At 39.1% G+C, this 23,051-nt stretch overlaps 1 protein-coding gene across 1 annotated transcript in view; it reads left to right on the forward strand.

Annotated features, from left to right (window-relative positions):
* Positions 1 to 23,051, forward strand: part of ahr1b (aryl hydrocarbon receptor 1b) — a 90,375-nt gene that overhangs the window by 49,278 nt on the left and 18,046 nt on the right. The window contains exons 3-6 of the mRNA XM_079807487.1: positions 6,416 to 6,531; positions 13,486 to 13,575; positions 15,952 to 16,078; positions 21,447 to 21,580. Of these exons, the coding sequence (XP_079663613.1) occupies positions 6,416 to 6,531; positions 13,486 to 13,575; positions 15,952 to 16,078; positions 21,447 to 21,580 (467 nt within the window). The remainder of the gene's footprint in view (positions 1 to 6,415; positions 6,532 to 13,485; positions 13,576 to 15,951; positions 16,079 to 21,446; positions 21,581 to 23,051) is intronic.

Below are 23,051 nucleotides of genomic sequence, written 5' to 3' on the forward strand. Positions count from 1 at the left end.
TTTTCTGGAAGGACTGAAAAATGTATACGTTTTGGCCGTTCATTTACATGACAACGGCATTTTGGGGGCCCTTAAAACGCAAGCTTTTGAAAACGGGTTTTAAAGTGCAAGTTTTTGAAAATTGCGAGTTCGAGAATACGAGTTCAGTCTATAGGCGAAATTCTTTACAAAGTGACATCGCCATCTACTGGCCTGAACAGGGATTGTTTTGACAGCATTGTCGCCTGTATGCAAAATTTTGTTTCCTTTTTCGTATCACTGTAAACCCTAACGCTCAAAATAATTAATTGGTTCGAATAGAGCCAACTCAAATTAAACAAATTACTTTAATCAAATTAACTTTTAGTTAAAAATAACTTTTAGCATTGTGTTACCAATTAGCAAGGTAGTATTTATTGAATTAGCTAGTTAAAGCTAGCCAAGTTTCTACTACTAATACTATTTAAGTTGAGATTACATGATCATTTTAAGTTGTGTATGAATTAGCTTACTCAAATATTTCAAGCTAAGAGCAATTCAAATGTACAAGTACGAAATAAAAATGCTCCTTACTTGAACTTTAAATGTCCTAAATATGATGTAACTGATTATCTCATTTCCAACTTATTCGGGGTTAAAAGTTTCCTAAATTGATATGTTGAAAGTACAGTCTTAATTTGTATTATTATTAATCTATTCATGTTTGAATTCATATTACACTCTAAAAAATGCTGGGTTAAAAATAACCCAAGTTGGGTTGAAAATAGACTAACCCAGCAATTGGGTTGTTTTAACCCAGCGGTTGGGTTAAATGTTTGCTTAAAACAACCCAATTGCTGGGTTAGTCCATTTTCAACCCAACTTGGGTTATTTTTAACCCAGCATTTTTTAGAGTGTATTATTATCAAAATGTTTATTTTAATATTGTGTAAATATTTAATATTTAAATATTATAATTACGTGTTCAATATATAAGTTACTAATAAAATGTAATTTGGTATTGAATTTTCTCTAGTTTTCATTTTATTGCCAACATTGTTGCTTTATTAATATTAATTGATTCATATATATCTCCAGAATGAAATGAGTAAATTCAATGTGTCCCCTTTCGTTTTACCCCAATATTGCGGTATTAAATCCAGTGTAGTTACTGTTTGCTAAAATGTTTTTTTTTTTTAATTGATAATTGGAATGAAGCTGAAATTAAATAAAATATAAATATTAGATGAAAAAAAACATAAACCTTAAATGAAAGTTAAGTTAAAGTGACTAACACTAAAACCAAAAGCACATAGCAAAATGACTACATAAATTCTGTTAATAAATATAATATATTAAATAATATATAACATATAGCATTAAAGTTGATTCTGGACTTTATTAGCTCCAGAAGAGCATCAGTTCTCTATTGGGAGACCAAAAAAACATGAATGTTTTGCCCCCCCCTAACGTGAACCCTACAATGAGTTGGGGTTAAATGAGTTGGACATACCCGTGGCGTATGTAAACGCTGATATTGGTCACGCTTATTTCACGCGACACGAGAACACTGTGAGGCTTTCTGAAGGGGAAATGGGAAACACATTAAAGCAGTGGTGGTCGAACCGCTTTATTATAAAGTGAATTTAAGATTTAAACATGGTCAATTGTGTTAATTTACCATGTTACCACATTATTCATGTTTGTGCTTAGAACTATTTTAAATAAAACAATGAAATATGGGTTAAAAAAAACTAACATCAAAGTCTGTAATATCACATTTTTTCTTCTTGGCTGCTTCCTAATGTCTCAGGGAATAACGTCAACCTCATTTTCACTCATTGCATCATGGCTCGACAGGGGTCAGGGGTCACGACAGGTTGCGCGTCAGGACTATTAAAAGGGTCGGAGGTCGGCAAAGGAGAACAAAAAGGAATCGTCAAATAGACTTAAAATCTTGACATCAAGAGGCAGTGGGATTTCGGTTTGCGGAAATAATTGGCGCAAGTGGTGGTTCAGCTATTGTGGACGTTTTTGGACGATATCAATAAACAAATGTCTGAGCACTTCACAGTTTAATACAAGCCACAAGATGCTGATCAAATATGACACGTTTGCTTATGTTGTTGCCAGGCGGTTATGAGCGAGAGCAAGGTGACCTTTCTCTCACCGTGCACAAATGCGTTTTCCACGTATGTTCGCACAAGTGAAAAGTGCTTCCTCTTTCCTTTTCTCTATCTCTCTCTCTCTCTCTCTCTCTCTCAGTGAAAAAGCTTTTCGTGTCCCTGATCTCCTGGCCTGTCTCCCGCCATTTCCCCTGTCGTTTGTAGGTCAGGTCCTCCTTTAATGCTCAAAAGAGTTTGTCTTGTCCTGAAAGAGGGACCAAATCCATTACTGGCCGAGATGAAAACAGCACAGAGCGCACTGTATTAAATGCGAAATACATTGAAAAGAAAGTAAGATAAATACTTTTTTTAAATACTCAGTTTAATAATACATTACCTATTTGTAGGTTGAGATCCTTGAAAAGTATAAACACTGTGTTTCTGTGGCGCTAGCAAAACTTGCTCTGTTTGTTTAAGAATTCCGACCAGCCTTGCACGGCAACAGTGGCTCGACCAATGGCGTGGGTTTGGGGGCGGGGCTTTCTGTCTGCCTGACCTGTGGCAGAGTGTGTGGGAAACCTGTTTGGAAACAAACTGTTATTTTTAAGTGAATATAATATAATTGAACCTCAAGTGAGATTGTTTCTCCTTTACTGTGAGATAAAACGGTATTTGTGTAAGATCCCCTGCTTATAACATTATGCTTTGATTCTTGTCTCCTTTAAGAGATCACAACATGATCTCAAACTCTGCTCACATTTTTTTTAAATCTGTAATAAGTCAGAGATCTCAATATGAAGTAAAATATTTATCATCAAAGACATTAATGTGAGCTAAGGTAACCATGTCGATCTTATATCTAAGATCTATATCTCAAAAATCGTCCAATTGTGTCTTTTTGCGTTTCTCTTAAAGGGGTGGTTGATTATGATTTCACTTTTTTAATTTTTGTTGGTGTGTAATGTCGCTGTTTGAGCATAAACAACATCTGCAAAGTTACGACGCTCAAAGTTCAAATCAAAGGGAGATATTTTAAAGAAATCGCTTTTTAAGGACTACAACAAGCAGCTTATTCTGGGTTAGTGACATCACTAACCCTAAAAATTTGCATAAACCCCGCCCCCGGGAACATTCAACAAAGGCCATGTTGAGAGCTGTTGTAGTAGAGCACATTTGGGAGTCTGCTCAAGCTGCCGCATCCGTCTTTTCACATTTATTGTAATGCAGTACTTACACAAATGCAATACAAGATGACGACATAAGTTATAACCGTAATTAAACTAAACTACACCTGTTCTATCTCCATGCAGCAGATATTCTCTGGCTTTGTGCATCTTACAACAGTTCCCACATGAGTGATTTATAGATTCTCATGAATAGAATATGCTAATCATTGACTTGAAGATAGTTAACTAATAAATTCACCATCTAACATTCCGAAACGTCCTGTCACTTCTTCTTGAGTCTCTCCATCATTGTCCGACTCCGGTTTGAACATAAAAGGCTGAACAGTTTCTGCTAACTCAAGCCAAGTATAGTATAGGCCTCTGCAGGATAGTAATAGGAGTTACTAGATCAGTGGGCGAGGCCATAAACAGAGGGTGTTTTTCACTGCGTTACCTGATTGGTCCACGTCACGTTTAGGGGTGGGGTCAGGTGAAGGGGATAATTTTCATTGCATGGTTTATAAACACCCATCAGTTTATAAACACCCACAAATTTATAAACGCCCACTTTTGTTACACAGAGACCTAATATTCACTCGAGCTCTTGAAGCTCCGCAGCAGCAGCTCATTTGCATTTAAGACACACACACAAAAACGGCACGTTTTTGCTCACCCTCAAAAAGTGACAATTTTAACATGCTATAAAAAATTATCTGTGGGGTATTTGAGCTAAAACTTGACATACACCCTCTAGAGACTTATTTCACATCTTGTATAAAGGGGCATTATAGGACCCCTTTAATACATTTTGTGAGAAACAACTGAGACAAAGCTGATACTTGAAACATACTTCTCCGTTAAGTCTCTTGAACTATAAAAGAGCATATGTAAATATGTGAGAATTGAGTTCTTTTCATAATCTCATAAGTTTAAGAACGGGTTACGCCCAAATGTTTATTACTTAAAGGTGTAGTTCACCCTAAAGTGAAAATGAAGTCATCATTTACGCACCCTGGTGTTGTTGTAATGTCATATGCATTATTTTTCGCAATACAAAAGGAGATTTTTTTTTAAATGTCCCGCTTGTGTAACCCCTTCTGTTCGAACCGCCCGCTCTAAGCGGGGCTCGAACCCGGGTCCGCCAGCATGAGAGTCGGACGCTTTAACAAGGAGGCTAAAGGCTGCAACCTCTTGTGTCAGTCTCTAGAGCGTCTCTTGAGATCAGAGGAGTGAGGTTTACTCGCACAGTAACTACTAGCTGGCCTCCGTTACACTCACCCCCCTAAACCTCACTCCCATCCGGGTCACGGCACCAATGTAACCCCTCCTGTTCGAACCATCCGCTCCAAGCGGGGCTCGAACCCGGGTCCACCTGCATGAGAGTCAGACGCTCTAACAAGGAGGCTAAAGGCTGCAACCTCTATCGTCGTCGTTAGAGCATCTCTTGAGATCAGAGGAGTGAGGTTTACTCGCACAGCGACTACTAGCTGGCCTCCGTTACACTCACCCCCCTAAAGGTCCTTTCACACTGGACGTGATTTTGACACGCAAATAATTTGCGCGATGGTTTTATTTTTTGATAAGCTGTTTGTGTAATGAGTGCTTCCACAGCGAACGCGAATGTGCTGCGGCGAAAAAACAATGTTTATTTTTTTCGTTCCGATGTCGATTTTTTTAACACTCGCAGCGACAGAAAAGGCTTCAACCAATCACATACAAGGAAACAAAGGTCACGAAATGTCCAGTTGATGTCATTAGCTATTCAATCAGAATTAACCTTTGCCAGGTATCGCATTTCTCATGAGATTACAGCTGTAGTTGTGTTTACAGCTGTACAGATGCGCTGTGTTTGCCCACTGCAGGCTACAGACAACGATAACATAACCTTTTGAGTTAAAACTCGTTGATTTTTTTCTAACCTAATTGTGTCCGCGACTATGGAAAGTGAATGCGTTTCCATCAAGTATGACTGTGGCACAAAAAGTTTACATTGTGACTCAACTGGAAACAGAGCAGCTCCGGATCGATTGGTTCCTGAAGTGTGTGTTTGTCTGGTCAGATGTGCTACTACCGTCTCTCTCTCGAGCTCCACAAATTGTCACACGGACATTTGAAGTAAGTGCGGAACCGGCCATGATAAAGTTTTAGCTCCTGTAGATTAGCATACTCCCCTTCAGACTCTGTTCTTTAAGACTGGGTGCACCCAAAACCTTCTTCTCTGTCTTTTAAATAAAATGAAAAGCTCATCTTCACTGGATGATGAAGTGTCTGTGTTTTCTCAGCTGTTGCCGCGAATGTTTTGGAATGCTGCAGCTCTGAAACGTCACAGACTTCGCAAACTCGCGTCGCGGCTGATGTGAATGGTTTTGACGCGAACTATTCGCACACGAAATATTCATTTTCCCGCTTCGCTTTTTCGTTACGCGACTGGTGTGAAAGGGCCTTAAACCTCACTCCCATCCGGGTCACGGCACCAATATAACCCCTCCGGTTCTACTCACACCGAGAGTCGGACACTCTAACAAGGAGGCTAAAGGCTGCAACCTCTAGTGTCAGTCTCTAGAGCGTCTCTTGAGATCAGAGGAGTGAGGTTTGCTCGCACAGCGACTACTAGCTGGCCTCCGTTACACTCACCCCCCTAAACCTCACTCTCATCTGGGTCAAGGCACCAATGTAACTCCTCCTGTTTGAACCACCCACTCCAAGGGGGGCTCGAACCCGGGTCCGCCTGCATGAGAGTCAGACGCTCTAACAAGGAGGCTAAAGAATGCAACCTCAAGCGTCAGTCGTTAGCGCGTCTCTTGAGATCAGAGGAGTGAGGTTTACTCGCACAGCGACTACTAGCTGGCCTCCGTTACACTCACCCCCCTAAACCTCACTCCCATCCGGGTCACGGCACCAATATAACCCCTCCGGTTCTACTCACACCGCTCCAAGCGGGGCTCGAACCCGTGTCCGCCTGCAAGAGAGTCGGACACTCTAACAAGGAGGCTAAAGGCTGCAACCTCTCAGTCACTAGGGCGTCTCTTGAGATCAGAGGAGTGAGGTTTACTCGCACAGTAACTACTAGCTGGCCTCCGTTACACTTGTGCTCATCCATATAATGGCAGTGAATAGTGACCAGCATCAAACTTAAAAAAAAAAAAGATTGTTTGTGTAATTCTTTCTTTCTCTTTCTGTCTACAGTCGCACTGAAAAACCACAACTGCAATGGGTTTTCGGCGAACAACAGTAACGGGGACACCAGTAAAGCATCGGGATTGGTTGACGGCTGGCTGCATGAGGGAGAGCTCCTCCTACAGGTCAGAAGTAAAAACACACGCGTGTACATGTTTATGACGCCCCTGTGCCTTCATAGCATGTTATAAGAGTCGTTTAAAGCTGTGCCCTTAAGGAAGGAGAAAAGAGGAGAGGCTATTTCTGCCCGGCCTTGTTCTCGTTTCAGACACTTAGGCATGAATAATGCACACATAGAGCGCTCATGTATTATAAAGGAAGGATAAAATAAGAGGTAAATGTATTCTCTCTTATTTTTTGTACATTGAAAGTTTCGCTCTGTCCATCCCTTCACAGCAGTTCTGAGAAGTTTCATCCACCTGTCCACTCACGTCTACACTTTTTCATTTCCTCTCACATGCTTTCACATTCTCTCTGGCTCTATTCATTCTCTATCTTTCCGTCCTTTCAATTTCCTTCCTTCCTTCTTTTACTCCTTTTCCTTCTTTCCTTTCTTCCTGTCTATTTTTCGTACATTTTCTTTGATCAATCCATGTCTTCCTTCCTTCTTGTCTATTTATTCCAGCCTTTACTCTTGTCTTCTTCCTTCCTTCCTTCCTTCCTTCCTTCCTGATAAACCCATCTCGTCCTTCCTTCCTTCCTTCCTTCCTTCCTTCCTTCCTGATAAACCCATCTCGTCCTTCCTTCCTTCCTTCCTTCCTTCCTTCCTTCCTTCCTTCCTTCCTTCCTTCCTTCCTTCCTTCCTTCCTTCCTGATAAACCCATCTCGTCCTTCCTTCCTTCCTTCCTTCCTTCCTTCCTTCCTGTGCAACCCATCTCATCCTTCCTTCCTTCCTTCCTTCCTTCCTTCCTTCCTTCTATTTATTTCAGCCTTTACTCTTATCTTGATCCTTCCTTCCTGATCAACCCATCTTGTCCTTACCTCCTTCCTTCCTTCCTTCCTTCCTTCCTTCCTTCCTTCCTTCTTGTCTATTTATTCCAGCCTTTACTCGTCTTCTTCCTTCCATCCTTCCTTCCTGATCAATCCATCGCGTCCTTCCTTCCTTCCTTCCTTCCTTCCTTCATGTCTATCCCTTTATTCTTTTACTCCTTTTCCTTGTTTCTTTTCTTCCTGTCTGTTTTCCTTGCATTTATTCTATCTATCTATCTATCTATCTATCTATCTATCTATCTATCTATCTATCTATCTATCTATCTATCTATCTATCTATCTATCTATCTATCCATCCATCCATCCATCCATCCATCCATCCATCCATCCATCCATCCATCCATCCATCCATCCATCCATCCATCCATCCATCCATCCATCCATCCATCCATCCATCCATCCATCCATCTATCTATCATCTATTCCTTCCTTCATGTCTATCCCTTCATTTTATACTCCTTTTCCTTGTTTCTTTTCTTCCTGTCTGTTTTCCTTACATTTCTTTTATCAATCCCTTCCTTCCTTCCTTCCTTCCTTCCTTCCTTCCTTCCTTCCTTCCTTCCTTCCTTCCTTCCTTCCTTCCTTCCTTCCTTCCTTCCTTCCTTCCTTCCTTCCTTCCTTCCTTCCTTCCTTCCTTCATGTCTATCCCTTTATTCTTTTACTCCTTTTCCTTGTTTCTTTTCTTCCTGTCTGTTTACCTTGCATTTATTTTATCTATCTATCTATCTATCTATCTATCTATCTATCTATCTATCTATCTATCTATCTATCTATCTATCTATCTATCTATCTATCTATCTATCTATCTATCTATCTATCTATCTATCTATCTATCTATCTATCTATCTATCTATCTATCTATCTATCTATCTATCCCTTCCTTCATGTCTATCCCTTCATTCTTTTACTCCTTATCCTTGTTTCTTTTCTTCCTGATCTTCTCTTTTACCACTATTGCTTCTCTGCTTCATACTCTTTCTATCTCTCTCTCACACACTCACACACACACTCACTCTCTCTCTCTCTCTCTCTCTCTCTCTCTCTCTCTCTCTCTCTCTCTCTCTCTCTCACTCACTCACTCACTCACTCCCCTGTGTTGTGTATAGTTGTGTGTGTTGGACTGTGAATGATGCAGTGGTACATATTTGATAGTAATGCTTCCTGACTGCTGCCCCCTCCCCCTCCTGCCCCATGAGAGCCCCGTGTGGGCTGTTCTGCCGACCAACAAGCCGAAATATTTATACTGAGTGCTGCTACTTGGCCGTGTTTTCTGAGTGTGTTTGGACCAGGTGTGCATGTATGAATGAGTATGTATGTGTGTGTTGGCATACAATGCAGATGTTCAGGCAAATGAGAGGGGCGCTGGAAGATATAACCCCATAAACTGCTGTGCGATTTATGAAGGGGTTACACACACTGAATCTTGTGGCTTATTGCTTTATGTTAATACATTTCTGTGTGCATATTATCTGGCACAGACAATCGTAGATTAACGTGGAAGAGATTATTTAGCGATTTATTGCTTGTTGCCTCATCATATCATATTAGTTTAAAGGATTCAGTTTGTATTTATAAAGCAGAGAGTGGTTCTAGATCAGTATGTTTGCAACACAAACACAAGCACAAACTACATAAAACATTGAAAGGATTTCAAGAGAGCCCTTATTTACGCTCAGACGGAAGTCCCAGAGGATGCACAGTGTTGAACTCGGGGACTGTTCTGTGAATCTGTGTCTGTTGTCTTATTATGAATGTTATTAAAGGAACCATTTTGTACAATGTATTAATATTTTTCAACTTATAATGTTAGCCAGGGTTTTAGAATTCAGTACTTAGTTTTATTTTATATTTAAGAGCCTTCTCAAAAAAATTGCGTACTTGTATTCAAATAAAGGCACTATACACCGATCAGGCATAACATTATGACCGGTGAAGTGAATAACACTAATTATCTAATCAACCAATCACATGGCAGTTGCTTCAATGCATTTAGGGGTGTGGTCCTGGTCAAGACAATCTCCTGAACTCCAAACTGAATGTCAGAATGGGAAAGAAAGGTGATTTAAGCAATTTTGAGCGTGGCATGGTTGTTGGTGCCAGACGGGCCGGTCTGAGTATTTCACAATCTGCTCAGTTACTGGGATTTTCACGCACAACCATTTCTAGGGTTTACAAAGAATGGTGTGAAAAGGGAAAAACATCCAGTATGCGGCAGTCCTGTGGGCGAAAATGCCTTGTTGATGCTAGAGGTCAGAGGAGAATGGGCCGACTGATTCAAGCTGATAGAAGAGCAACTTTGACTGAAATAACCACTCGTTACAACCGAGGTATGCAGCAAAGCATTTGTGAAGCCACAACACACACAACCTTGAGGCGGATGGGCTACAACAGCAGAAGACCCCACCGGGTACCACTCATCTCCACTACAAATAGGAAAAAGAGGCTACAATTTGCACAAGCTCGCCAAAATTGGACAGTTGAAGACTGGAAAAATGTTGCCTGGTCTGATGAGTCTGGATTTCTGTTGAGACATTCAGATGGTAGAGTCAGAATTTGGCGTAAACAGAATGAGAACATGGATCCATCATGCCTTGTTTCCACTGTGCAGGCTGGTGGTGGTGGTGTAATGGTGTGGGGGTGTTTTCTTGGCCCACTTTAGGCCCCTTAGTGCCAATTGGGCATCGTTTAAATGCCACGGCCTACCTGAGCATTGTTTCTGACCATGTCCATCCCTTTATGAGCACCATGTCCCCATCCTCTGATGGCTACTTCCAGCAGGATAATGCACAATGTCACAAAGCTTGAATCATTTCAAATTGGTTTCTTGAACATGACAATGAGTTCACTGAACTAAAATGGCCCCCACAGTCACCAGATCTCAACCCAATAGAGCATCTTTGGGATGTGGTGGAACGGGAGCTTCGTGCCCTGGATGTGCATCCCACAAATCTCCATCAACTGCAAGATGCTCTCCTATCAATATGGGCCAACATTTCTAAAGAATGCTTTCAGCACCTTGTTGAATCAATGCCACGTAGAATTAAGGCGAAAGGGGGTCAAACACCGTATTAGTATGTGTTCCTAATAATCCTTTAGGTGAGTGTATATTGCAATATATCTATTGGCTTTTATCCATAGTGGATTTTTACAGTGACTCCACAGTATAGCCATAACCGTTTGTTTGTGTATTGTCTGTGCTGTCGATGCATGAGATTACCATAATCACAGATCCACACTCAGAGCCCACCAGATGGTGATGAGCTGTAAAATCCTCTCCGCAAAAATAAACAGCCTAAGAGCACATGCTCACACAAAGTATTTAATGACAGCATGAAATGGACACTATTTACTTTCTAAATAACTGTTTTGTGGTTTTTTATTGAGTATTTGTGTTTAGATCCTTTCATCAAAATCCACAGTGCTTTATTTTTTGCAGATTTAACTGTAGTCAAGATTTGGCTGGTTTAGCATGATCCATTTGTTATTTCTTAATATTATACATGCCCAATTCATGCAGTTTTTTATTGCAGTGAACTTTTATAATGGGTACTTTTATTTTGAAGTTCTTCATGTTGTTGTTCACTGATTCCAGGTCTGTCTTGTTTAATCATTAGTTTCTTTGTATTTAAAGTCCTCATATATTTGTTTTTATCTAGCATTGCATTTGTTATTTGTAACCAAACTGCTTGCAATGCATTCTTGGCTAGTTTTTTTAAATTATAACTATAATTTAAAAGAACAATTCAGTGTTTGTATCCACCAAAGGTTTTCTAATTGCAAAACCTCTACCTGTGAAGCTGACATTAGTGAGTGTATATTTATAAGATAGAAGTTTTGTGGCTTTTAGTGCACATCTATTAGCAGTTAGCCATCATATGCAGGTAACTTTACTGCTAGCGCATATAGCCTATGCAAATTAAAATGTACAATATTTTTTTCTGGGAAAATGTTGGCTCTTCCTGGTTAAATTGTACCTAAACTGTACTAACTGTTTGGTTTGTTATAAACGTCAGAGATGTAGTTATGACACTGCGTACGTTAATAACGTTTGTAAGAAACCAAAACATTTGTAAATCCGTCAAGATTTCAGCGAGATAAGAGTATTTGTGTTCAGATCACTCGCCTTACATCAGGCACCACAGAGCCCGCCAGAAAGCTTGCCTGTGACAAGATGGCCGCCGGTGATGACGTTAGAGACTTCGCCGTAAGACATCTAGCCTTTATTATGTATATCTATGGTCCTACCAGACTCTCCTACATTTAATTTGTACAGAGAGGGTGCTTCTCGATATCCCTCCTTGTTTCCTCGCTCCTTCGTCCTCCATCCTATGACCCGGAAACCGACCGAGCTCAGCCATCTTGTAGGACATCTCAATTCTCGAATTGCACTGCGAGGAGGCAAGGGTCGAGGAGTGAGGAGGCTTCCTGAGAAGTCATGAGCAAGGATAGAAATCATTTGTTGTTAATAATAACTGGTAATATTAAATAAAATATGGACAAATGTGGTATTTTGTGGCGGTTGAAACTATTACAATATAAATAGTTATCTCTTATTGTTCAAGGATCCCGACGTGCAAGCTAAATCCAGCACTGTGTCATTAATTGACAATGCTTTGAAGTGACGCTAAAGGGATCGAGGATATATCATTTAAAGGGTTAGTTCACCCAGAAATGAAAATTCTGTCATTAATTACTCACCCTCATGTCGTTCGACACCCGTCAGACCTCCGTTCATATTCGGAACACAAATGAAGATATTTTAGTTGAAAGCTGATGCTGAGAAAGGCTTCAGATAGGCCTCCATTGGCATTCAGTACATTTACACTCACAAGACCCATAAAAGGCACTTAAAACATCGTCACAAAGTCCATCTCACCACAGTGACTCTACAATAATTTTACGATGCGACGACAATAGTTTTTGTGCACAAAAAAAAATCTAAATAACACCTTTATCCAACTTGTTATTGTCTTCTGTGTGTGCCTCCACGACGCATGCGCGAGAATATGACGCAGATCCGGCGTTCGGGAATCCATGAAATGCACACTCTAACCCCATTTTGAGAACTACGCCGAGACCTAAAGCACGATCAATGTAGAATTCAACAGCTTAGACACGCGCGTCTTCCTCTGCTTGTAAACAAATAGCTTCTGGATCATGTGTCCGAACGCCGGATCTACGTCATATTCTCGCGCATGCGTCGTGGAGGCACACACAGAAGACAAGAACAAGTTGGATAAAGGTGTTATTTAGATTTTTTTTCGCGCACAAAAACTATTGTCGTCGCTTCTAAATTATTGTAGAGTCACTGTGGTGAGATGGACTTTGTAATGACGTTTTAAGTGCCTTTTATGGGTCTTGGGAGTGTGAATGTACTGAATGCCAATGGAGGCCTATCTGAAGCCTTTCTCAGCATCAGCTTTACACTAAAATATCTTCATTTGTGTTCCGAAGATGAACGGAGGTCTGACGGGTGTCGAACGACATGAGGGTGTGTAATTAATGACAGAATTTTCATTTTTGGGTGAACTAACCCTTTAATATGATTCCATTCCTCCGTCCTCGCGTCTTTTCCTTGCGTCCTTCCCTCCATTCCTGAACGGGTGGAGATAAGACGCAAGGAAAGGAAACGAAGCACCCAGAGTCTGGCCACTCTCCATTGACAAGCGTTAACTTCCTTGAAGGCGGGAACGCTGTTGAAGTTTAAAACTATTGGATCTGCCATAACCAATCGCTAACGTTTGGTCGTGACATATGTCATCTCAAACTAGCGCACAACATCAACGCTATCGTTCTCAGCCACTTCCTCTGTTCGCTGATAGGACCGGTTAAAATTTGACCGGAGAAAACCTAAGAATATACCGCAATCCCAGACGGAGTTCTGAAGGAAAATTTAAATTGAGCGGAAGTACGTAGGAGGGCGGAGCCAGGAAAACTGTACTTGTCGATCCATTTTAGGGCTCTTTAAGCACACAAACAAATAATAAAGAGACAAACTAGTCCTTCAATAAAAGAGCAGGTTGTCTATATGACTTACAATGACCAATAAACTAATTTTATTTTCTGTGTTCGTTCATTTATTGTCACAGGCGCTCAATGGCTTTGTGTTGGTGGTCACTGCCGAGGGGACCGTTTTCTACTGTTCTCACACCATCCAGGATTACTTAGGATTCCACCAGGTAATTATCCTTCTCAACAGTTTCTTACATAAACACATTCGAAAACTTGCGTACTGTCTGAGTAGGTACTGCATTTGAATTTACTTTGCAACCATTAAAAAAGTAAGCTCTAATATGAATGAAAGTCGGACGTACCACACTGCCATGTTGTTACTGTCACATGACCCTCAGGCATCAGTTGCGAGGCTTCATCTCCGTTTCTTAAATCCTCTCCCATGGCCTCATGGGACAGTAAAGTGTCCATCAAATGCGCACTTAAGAATCTCGCCGGAAGTAGTAGGTCATCCAGGGACTTAACGTCTACTATTTTTCGAATGCAGTGTATTCAGACATACTACTCTTTTGGTGTACACTGCCTTTTGCATACTATATAATAGGGAAGTATTACATTTCGGACACAGCAATACTGTATCATACAGCCACTGTTCTAATACTAATCCATTATACAGCAGAATTAACCCTCTGGTGCTCTTCGGTTATTTCTGACTGGAAAATTTTCTGTTTTGAAATTTTAAAAATCACAGCTTCATCGGAATGATATGAAACTTGGTGACTTTTCTAGCATTAGGTATGTAAACACACAAAAAAATTTGGGGTCATGATTCGAGCATGCTACTTGGTCGTGAAAAAACAAAATATGGCGTTCATAAATGACCGACCATAGGAAATGAATGGGATTTCGGCAAAAATACAAAAATTCTCCAAATATTTGTGTGTACAATCTACAAATCGGCCACGATGCTGAAAAAAGTGCACAGCAGTAAAGGGGTGACACTCTAAAACATCAAGAGTGTGATATTGACACACGCACACTTATACACACACACAAACCTATGAAAAACTGAACCCATGAACCACATTTTTAATTTTTAAATCACAGCATCATCAGAATGATATGAAACGTGGTGACTTTTCTAGCATTAGGTATGTAAACACACACAAAAATTGAGGGCATGATTTGAGCATGCTAAGTGGTGGTAAAAAAAATACTCCCACTTGTGCTCTTCGGTCAAAAATGACCACCATAGGAAATGAATGGGAAATCTGCAAAAACACAAATTCACATAAAAAAAATATCTAAAACTTTATAATAAGTAGTCTTTGAAATTTTTTTAAATATATATTCAAATCCATCAAAAAAAAATCATTAAATGTGTTCAAAACAGAACTAGGGAATTCTCAAGCCTCTCTATAGAGACCTCTAGTGATTACACCCAATAGTTGCATGTTTTCTTAAATAATTCCAAAAGAGGACGCTAATCTGCCTCCCAAAAAATTATTTTGAAGGCCTAGTCTCTATTTTAACCTGAAATACTGCAATAATAATTTTTTTAATTTTTTTTATTTTTTAATCATTTTCAATGGAAAAAATAGACCATAATTATTGCATAAATATTTAAAAAATACCATAAAATCATCTCAAAATACAAAATTAAAAAGAAAAAATATTATTGAAGAAAAATAAATTGCATTGGTTTTACTCGGGTGGAGGAAGTATATTTTTTGGTGGCTTATGACCGGGAACACAACCAATGCAACCCCTAAACAAAGAGCACCTGAGGATTAATATAATTGGGATCTGAATTTTGGGATTGGATATTGCTGTGTATCTCAACTAAACATATTTAAATGAAGATTATGTTCCAACACAAAATTGCAAAAAGTGTAAACAAAAAATGTGTGAATAGTCCTTTATTTTGAAGTAGGCTACTTATGCAGTTAAATTATGTTATGTTTTGAGCAGAGAGTAATTTGTCTGTTTTTTAATTTTTTAATTTGTCTGTCTGTAATTTGTCACATTGTAACTAAGGTCAGGTCACAGTTTTAATCTGATTGATACGTATCCCCTGTATGTGCATTTTCCCAGAATCAAAACAGATGCTGGATAATCATTCCATACTTCTCATCTCTATTCATAGCACACACACACACACACACACACACACACACACACACACACACACACTTATATACTCATCAGATCTGCCTAATACTGATTAATACTGCAGTGTCTCTCTCGAGGAGCAGTTTGAATGCAGTAGAAATTGAATGAGCTTAATCAAATAGGCTTTACTCTGAGATTCAGTGTGGCATGGCGTAATCCAATTCATCATAATTTACTTATGAATTATCCAACTGAGGCTTCACTATATTTGTTAACCTTATGTGCTTACACTGTCCTCCTTTTGTTCCTATTAATGTGTATGAATGTGCTGTCAAATCGATTAATCGTGATCGTCTTACCAATCTCAAACTTTTGAATGGTAGTTGATATATTAGTAATTGGCCTTAAAATGTTTGAAACCCATAACGTTACATTCTTTCAACATTATTTCTCTCACACTGTCCCTCTTCATTTGTCCCTCGATCACCCAGACGGATGTGATGCATCAAAATGTGTTTGAACTCATTCATACTGAGGACCAGCAGGCCTTCAGACACAACTTGCACTGGGCTCTGGACCCGCCTCCAACCAGCACACAGACAGAGGAATCCTCACAAGGTCAGGAAATATATCATTTTATATCATGGTAGCACTATTTTTTAAGCTTTTTAGTTTTTAGTTTTGTTTGTTATTTTGCTTGAAATTCAGCGAATTGCTTATATATGATAAACCAGTGAATGAATGCCGTATTACGGTGGCTGAGAGAGCTGCAACTAAAGAAAACATCTTCATCAGAATATTTGTTTTGGGTCTTTTATCAATAATTTGTATTGAATAATCATATTTTTTTGGTTTGCGTCCGTCAAGTTACAAATAAAAAAAAAAAAATGAAATGAAACACCTTGGCCATGGTGGCCGAGAGAGCTCAACTGAAGAAAACAGGCAAATAAAATAATACCAGCAAATTAAGAAAATATCTTCATCAGTTTGACAACATATGTGCTGCAAATACTCACAATGCAACCAAATACAGAAACACGCTACAAATACATTTGATCAGGATAATAAAATAAACAAAAAACTCACCGTTCAGGTCATTGGCAGCGCCACTGATGAGTAGACATTGAACAATAAGCGGTCCCAGCCAGGTTCGTCACTTGTTGGGGTCCCCTTGAAACATTTCGATTGTGTGTTTCTGTATTTGGTTGTGTTGTGAGTATTTGCAGTTTGTTTCTGTATTTGGTTGTGTTGTGAGTCTGTATTTGGTTGCGTTGTGAGTATTTGCATTGTTTCTGTATTATGTTGTGTTGTGAGTATTTGTAGTGTGTTTCTGTATTTGGTTGTGTTGTGAGTATTTGCAGGTGTTTCTGTATTTTGGTTGAGTTGTGAGTATTTGCAGTGTTTTTGTATTTGGTTGTGTTGTGAGTATTTGCAGGTGTTTCTGTATTTTGGTTGAGTTGTGAGTATTTGCAGTGTTTTTGTATTTGGTTGTGTTGTGAGTATTTGCAGGTGTTTCTGTATTTGGTTGTGTTGTGAGTATTTGCAGGTGTTTCTGTATTTTGGTTGAGTTGTGAGTATTTGCAGTGTTTTTGTATTTGGTTGTGTTGTGAGTATTTGCAGGTGTTTCTGTATTTTGGTTGAGTTGTGAGTATTTGCAGCGTTTTTGTATTTGCAGGTGTTGTGAGTATTTGCAGGTGTTTCTGTATTTTGGTTGAGTTGTGAGTATTTGCAGGTGTTTCTGTATTTGGTTGCGTTGAGTATTTGCATTGTTTCTGTATTTGGTTGCGTTGTGTGAATTTGAAGTGTTTCTGTATTTGGTTGTGTTGTGAGTCTGTATTTGGTTGCGTTGTGAGTATTTGCATTGTTTCTGTATTTGGTTGTGTTGTGAGTCTATATTTGGTTGTGTTGTGAGTATTTGCAGTGTGTTTCTTTATTGGGTTGTGTTGTGAGTATTTGCAGTGTGTTTCTTTATTTGGTTGTGTTGTGAGTATTTGCAGTGTGTTTCTGTATTTTGGTTGAGTTGTGAGTATTTGCAGTGTGTTTCTGTATTTGGTTGTGTTGTCAGTCTGTATTTGGTTGCGTTGTGAGTATTTGCATTGTTTCTGTATTTGGTTGTGTTGTGAGTATTTGCAGTGTGTTTCTGTATTTTGGTTGAGTTGTGAGTATTTGCAGTGTGTTTCTGTATTTGGTTGTGTTGTCAGTCTGTATTTGGTTGCGTTGTGAATATTTGCATTGTTTCTGTATTGGGTTGTGTTGTGAGTATTGGTAGTGTGTTTCTGTATTTGGTTGCGTTTTGAGAATTTGCAGTGTTTCTGTATTTGGTTGTGTTGTGAGTCTGTATTTGGTTGCGTTGTGAGTATTTGTATTGTTTCTGTATTTGGTTGTGTTGTGAGTATTTGCAGTGTTTCTGTATTTGGTTGTGTTGTGAGTATATGCAGTTGTTTCTGTATTTTGTTTGAGTTGTGAGTATTTGCAGGTGTTTCTGTATTTGGTTGCGTTGTGAGTATTTGCAGTATATTTCTGTATTTGGTTGTGTTGTGAGTATTTGTGGTGTGTTTCTGTATTTGGTTGTGTTGTGAGTATTTGCAGTGTGTTTCTGTATTGGATTGTGTTGTGAGTATTTGTAGTGTGTTTCTGTATTTGGTTGCGTTGTGAGAATTTGCAGTGTTTCTGTATTTGGTTGTGTTGTGAGTATTTGCAGGTGTTTCTGTATTTGGTTGTGTTGTGAGTATGTGCAGTGTGTTTCTGTATTTGGTTGTGTTGTGAGTATTTTCAGTGTGTTTCTGTATTGGGTTGTGTTGTGAGTATTTGCAGGTGTTTCTGTATTTGGTTGTGTTGTGAGTATTTTCAGTGAGTTTCTGTATTGGGTTGTGTTGTGAGTATTTGCAGTGTGATTCTGTATTTGGTTGTGTTGTGAGTATTTGCAGTGTTTCTGTATTTGGTTGTGTTGTGAGTATTTGCCGGTGTTTCTATATTAGGTTGTGTTGTGAGTATTTGCAGTGTGTTTCTCTATTTGGTTGTGAGTATTTGTAGCATGTTTCTGTATTTGGTTGTGTTGTGAGTATTTGTAGCATGTTTCTGTATTGGGTTGTGTTGTGAGTATTTGTAGCATGTTTCTGTATTTGGTTGTGTTGTGAGTATTTGTAGTGTGTTTCTGTATTGGGTTGTGTTGTGAGTATTTGTAGCATGTTTCTGTATTTGGTTGTGTTGTGAGTATTTGTAGTGTGTTTCTATATTAGGTTGTGTTGTGAGTATTTGCAGTGTGTTTCTCTATTTGGTTGTGTTGTGAGTATTTGTAGCATGTTTCTGTATTTGGTTGTGTTGTGAGTATTTGTAGCATGTTTCTGTATTGGGTTGTGTTGTGAGTATTTGTAGCATGTTTCTGTATTTGGTTGTGTTGTGAGTATTTGTAGTGTGTTTCTGTATTGGGTTGTGTTGTGAGTATTTGCAGTGTTTCTGCATTTGGTTGTGAGTATTTGTAGTGTGTTTCTGTCTTTGGTTGTGTTGTGAGTATTTGCAGTGTGTTTCTGTATTGGGTTGTGTTGTTAGTATTTGTAGCATGTTTCTGTATTTGGTTGTGAGTATTTGTAGTGTGTTTCTGTATTTGGTTGTGTTGTGAGTATTTGCAGGTGTTTCTGTATTTTGTTGCGTTGTGTGTATTGGCAGTGTGTTTCTGTATTTCTGTATGTGAGTATTTGCAGTGTGTTTCTGTCTTTGGTTGTGTTGTGAGTATGTGTAGTGTGTTTCTCTATTGGGTTGTGTTGTGAGTATTTGCAGGTGTTTCTGTATTTTGTTGCGTTGTGAGTATATGTAGTGTGTTTCTGTATTTGGTTGTGTTGTGAGTATCAAAGGTACAGATCAAAGGTATTAAAATGTATGCCTATAACGGTTGAGTTTCTAAGCTACTTTAGTGACTTTACTTTAGTCACAGCTTCTGTCTGAGTGTTCGTTTGTCAAAATATATCAGGCATTAGTTCAACATACACATCTGATGGTCGAAACTCGCTTTAATGTTCAAACTGGCAGGGCTTAAACCACATACAAATGACAAAGCTTTGTGAGGATGCAGGTGAAAGAGGACTGCCTTCAGGACGCATTTACTTGACAAACTTTATGAGCACGAAAGTGAAAGCGGCTTCGGGGCTTGCGCGCGCCGTCTGTGAGTGTGTGTGTGTGTGTCAGGCTATAGGCTATAAGAACAGCAATTAACTGACCTGTATAAACTGTGTAAAACATGCAGTTACTATAGTGATTCTGGGTATCTATAAACACAGATAACTGCTCCTGCATCTCTGTGTGCATTCAAACTGCACTTGATGTGACTGACGGGCGGAGTCACGTGAAAACCGAAATAACCGACATGGGAAAAATACGTCGGTTAGAGGTTCTGAATGTCGGTTTCGGTTATTTTTCGATTAATCGTACAGCCCTAGTTGTGAGTATTTGTAGCATGTTTCTGTATTTGGTTGTGAGTATTTGTAGTGTGTTTCTGTATTTGGTTGCGTTGTGAGTATTTGCAGTGTTTCTGCATTTGGTTGTGAGTATTTGTAGTGTGTTTCTATATTTGGTTGTGTTGTGAGTATTTGCAGTGTGTTTCTGTATTGGGTTGTGTTGTGAGTATTTGTAGCATGTTTCTGTATTTGGTTGTGTTGTGAGTATTTGTAGTGTGTTTCTGTATTTGGTTGTGAGTATTTGTAGTGTGTTTCTATATTTGGTTGTGTTGTGAGTATTTGCAGTGTGTTTCTGTATTGGGTTGTGTTGTGAGTATTTGTTGCATGTTTCTGTATTTGGTTGTGTTGTGAGTATTTGTAGTGTGTTTCTGTATTTGGTTGTGAGTATTTGTAGTGTGTTTCTGTATTTGGTTGCGTTGTGAGTATTTGTAGCATGTTTCTGTATTTGGTTGTGAGTATTTGTAGTGTGTTTCTGTATTTGGTTGCGTTGTGAGTATTTGTAGTGTGTTTCTGTATTTGGTTGTGTTGTGAGTATTTGTAGTATTTCTGTATTTGGTTGAGTTGTGAGTATTTGCAGGTGTTTCTGTATTTTGTTGCGTTGTGTGTATTTGCAGTATGTTTCTGTATTTCTGTATGTGAGTATTTGCAGTGTGTTTCTGTATTTGGTTGTGTTGTGAGTATGTGTAGTGTGTTTCTCTATTGGGTTGTGTTGTGAGTATTTGTAGTGTGTTTCTGTATTTGGTTGTGAGTATTTGTAGTGTGTTTCTGTATTTGGTTGTGTTGTGAGTATTTGTAGTGTGTTTCTGTATTTGGTTGTGAGTATTTGTAGTGTGTTTCTGTATTTGGTTGTGAGTATTTGTAGTGTGTTTCTGTATTTGGTTGTGAGTATTTGTAGTGTGTTTCTGTATTTGGTTGTGAGTATTTGTAGTGTGTTTCTGTATTTGGTTGCGTTGTGAGTATTTGTAGTGTTTCTGTATTTGGTTGTGTTGTGAGTATTTGTAGCGTGTTTCTGTATTTGGTTGAGTTGTGAGTATTTGCAGCACATGTGTTGTCAAACTGATGAAGATATTTTCTTAATTTGCTGGTATTATTTTATTTGCCTGTTTTCTTCAGTTGAGCTCTCTCGGCCACCATGGCCAAGGTGTTTCATTTCATTTCTTTTTTTTTATTTGTAACTTGACGGACGCAAACCAAAAAAATATGATTATTCAATACAAATTATTGATAAAAGACCCAAAACAAATATTCAAATGAATAAGTTTAGAGCAGTCTAGAAAGTAACCGTAAAAAGAGAGGGTTGCTTTTTTGGGGGGGAGAAATGAGAGACGAGGGTGGTTTGACCTTTATGAAGCTCCTGGAGTTGCAAAGTAAATGTTATGGTCACTAAAATGTCCTTTTTAATTAAGGATAACAGCAAACAGAAAGGATAAAAACAGAAATGGTGGTCATTGGATAATCCAATGATGACCCTGGTGGAAAAAGTCTAGACACGCCACCGAGTCTGAAAGTGTGTGTGTCTTCTTTGTTTCTCTTAGATGGAGATCCTGCCCCAAGTATGTCTCTGGTGATGTGCAACCCTGACCAGCTGCCTCCAGAAAACTCCTCTTTCCTGGAGAGGAATTTTGTCTGTCGTTTCCGATGCCTCCTAGACAATTCCTCTGGATTCCTGGTCAGTGTCAACCAGCTAAGCTAGTCTAAAGCTTTCCTTTTGCTCTCAAAACCTAGCGAGTTGCCTACATAGGAACATCGTAAGTTGAAAGTTGACTGGTTTGGTAGTACCCTCTGCACAACTGCTAATGTAATATTAGGAAACGCTAGTATAGTTGGAGTATATCTTGCTATTCAAGAGTCTCTAAGCCCCGATGTTCCAGATTACAGAGCGAGTTAGCATCTAGGTTAGGATTGCAGCCACAGAGATCAGAATTGTTGGAACACCTCTGTAATCCCTCTTAAAGGAGCAATAGGGTCATGGGGAAAAGGTTTTAATTTGTGCTGGAAGAAATTAGGAAAACAACGAGACACAAGAACCTGTTCAAGTTAGCCTAAATTGAAGCTAATTTGAGGAAAATCAGGCTTTAGCTATAGAGTGACTCTTTCAGCTGTCTTTATTCCAAAAGTATTTTCCCATTCATTTCCCATTCAGCCAGACAGCGGTCTCTTTCTTTGCTAATCTTGGCAATACGGTAGTAAAGAAATCTGTATGCGTGCAAAACTCACTACTGCCGGATTCTCTGGACTCTTTTTTTCCTCCCTTTTACTTTCTTTCCTCTCCACTCCATCTTTACCAAATCAATCTCCCTCAAGAATAGCATGACTACACTTAGCTTGTCAGGAGCGGAAAGCTAACAGGGGTCTCCCCGTGTGCTCAGAGAAATTCATTAGCATGAGCTATAAATACAATCAACCTCAAGCTCTTTTCCATTACGTTTATTTATTTTTTGGTCCTCTTGGTATTTTAGAAGGCTTCCGTTAAGTTCTCTTGGGAGGATCACAATGGAAACACAATGGCCAATTAGCTTCCACCATCATTATTATTTGACTCATACCTTGCTCGGAAAGTCGCCTTGTTTTGTTATTTGCGTCAAATTAAATATAGACTAATGTGTGTCTCTGTATTAAAACTTAATGAATTTATTGCCAAACTAAGGGGTTTACACAACACCATTTTTAACTAAAAACATTAATTTACACGACAACAGCGTTTCGGTGGCCTAAAAAATGCTAACTTTTGAAAACGGGTTTCAATGCGTCCCAATTCGCCTACTTATACTACAACCTAAAAGTATGTACTCTTTTTGTGAAGAAAAAATACATACATTTGAGTATGTAGCAAAAGAGTATGCAAGCTTTGGGACACACTACTTCATCTTTAACGGTCTCGGTTGCTTTGTTACGTGATTCCCGTCACCGTTTAAACTGCCCGGTCAATCCTCGTCACAGTTAAAATCCTGCACATTCAGTTTCATTTCGGAGAGAAATGTAGTCGCTCATTGATCTGCCATTCGTGGGTCTTAAATGCAGAGACTCTCCTCATGTGTTTGCAGTTTAAATATGACGATGCATTTAAAAGTTAATGGCTAAACGTATCATTACACAAGTTCTCAAACTGCTGCAGGTGAAATATAATGTGGATAACATTG

Source organism: Gobio gobio (assembly GCF_949357685.1).
Source record: "Gobio gobio genome assembly, chromosome: 24".
Classification (NCBI taxonomy): Eukaryota; Metazoa; Chordata; class Actinopteri; order Cypriniformes; family Gobionidae; genus Gobio; species Gobio gobio.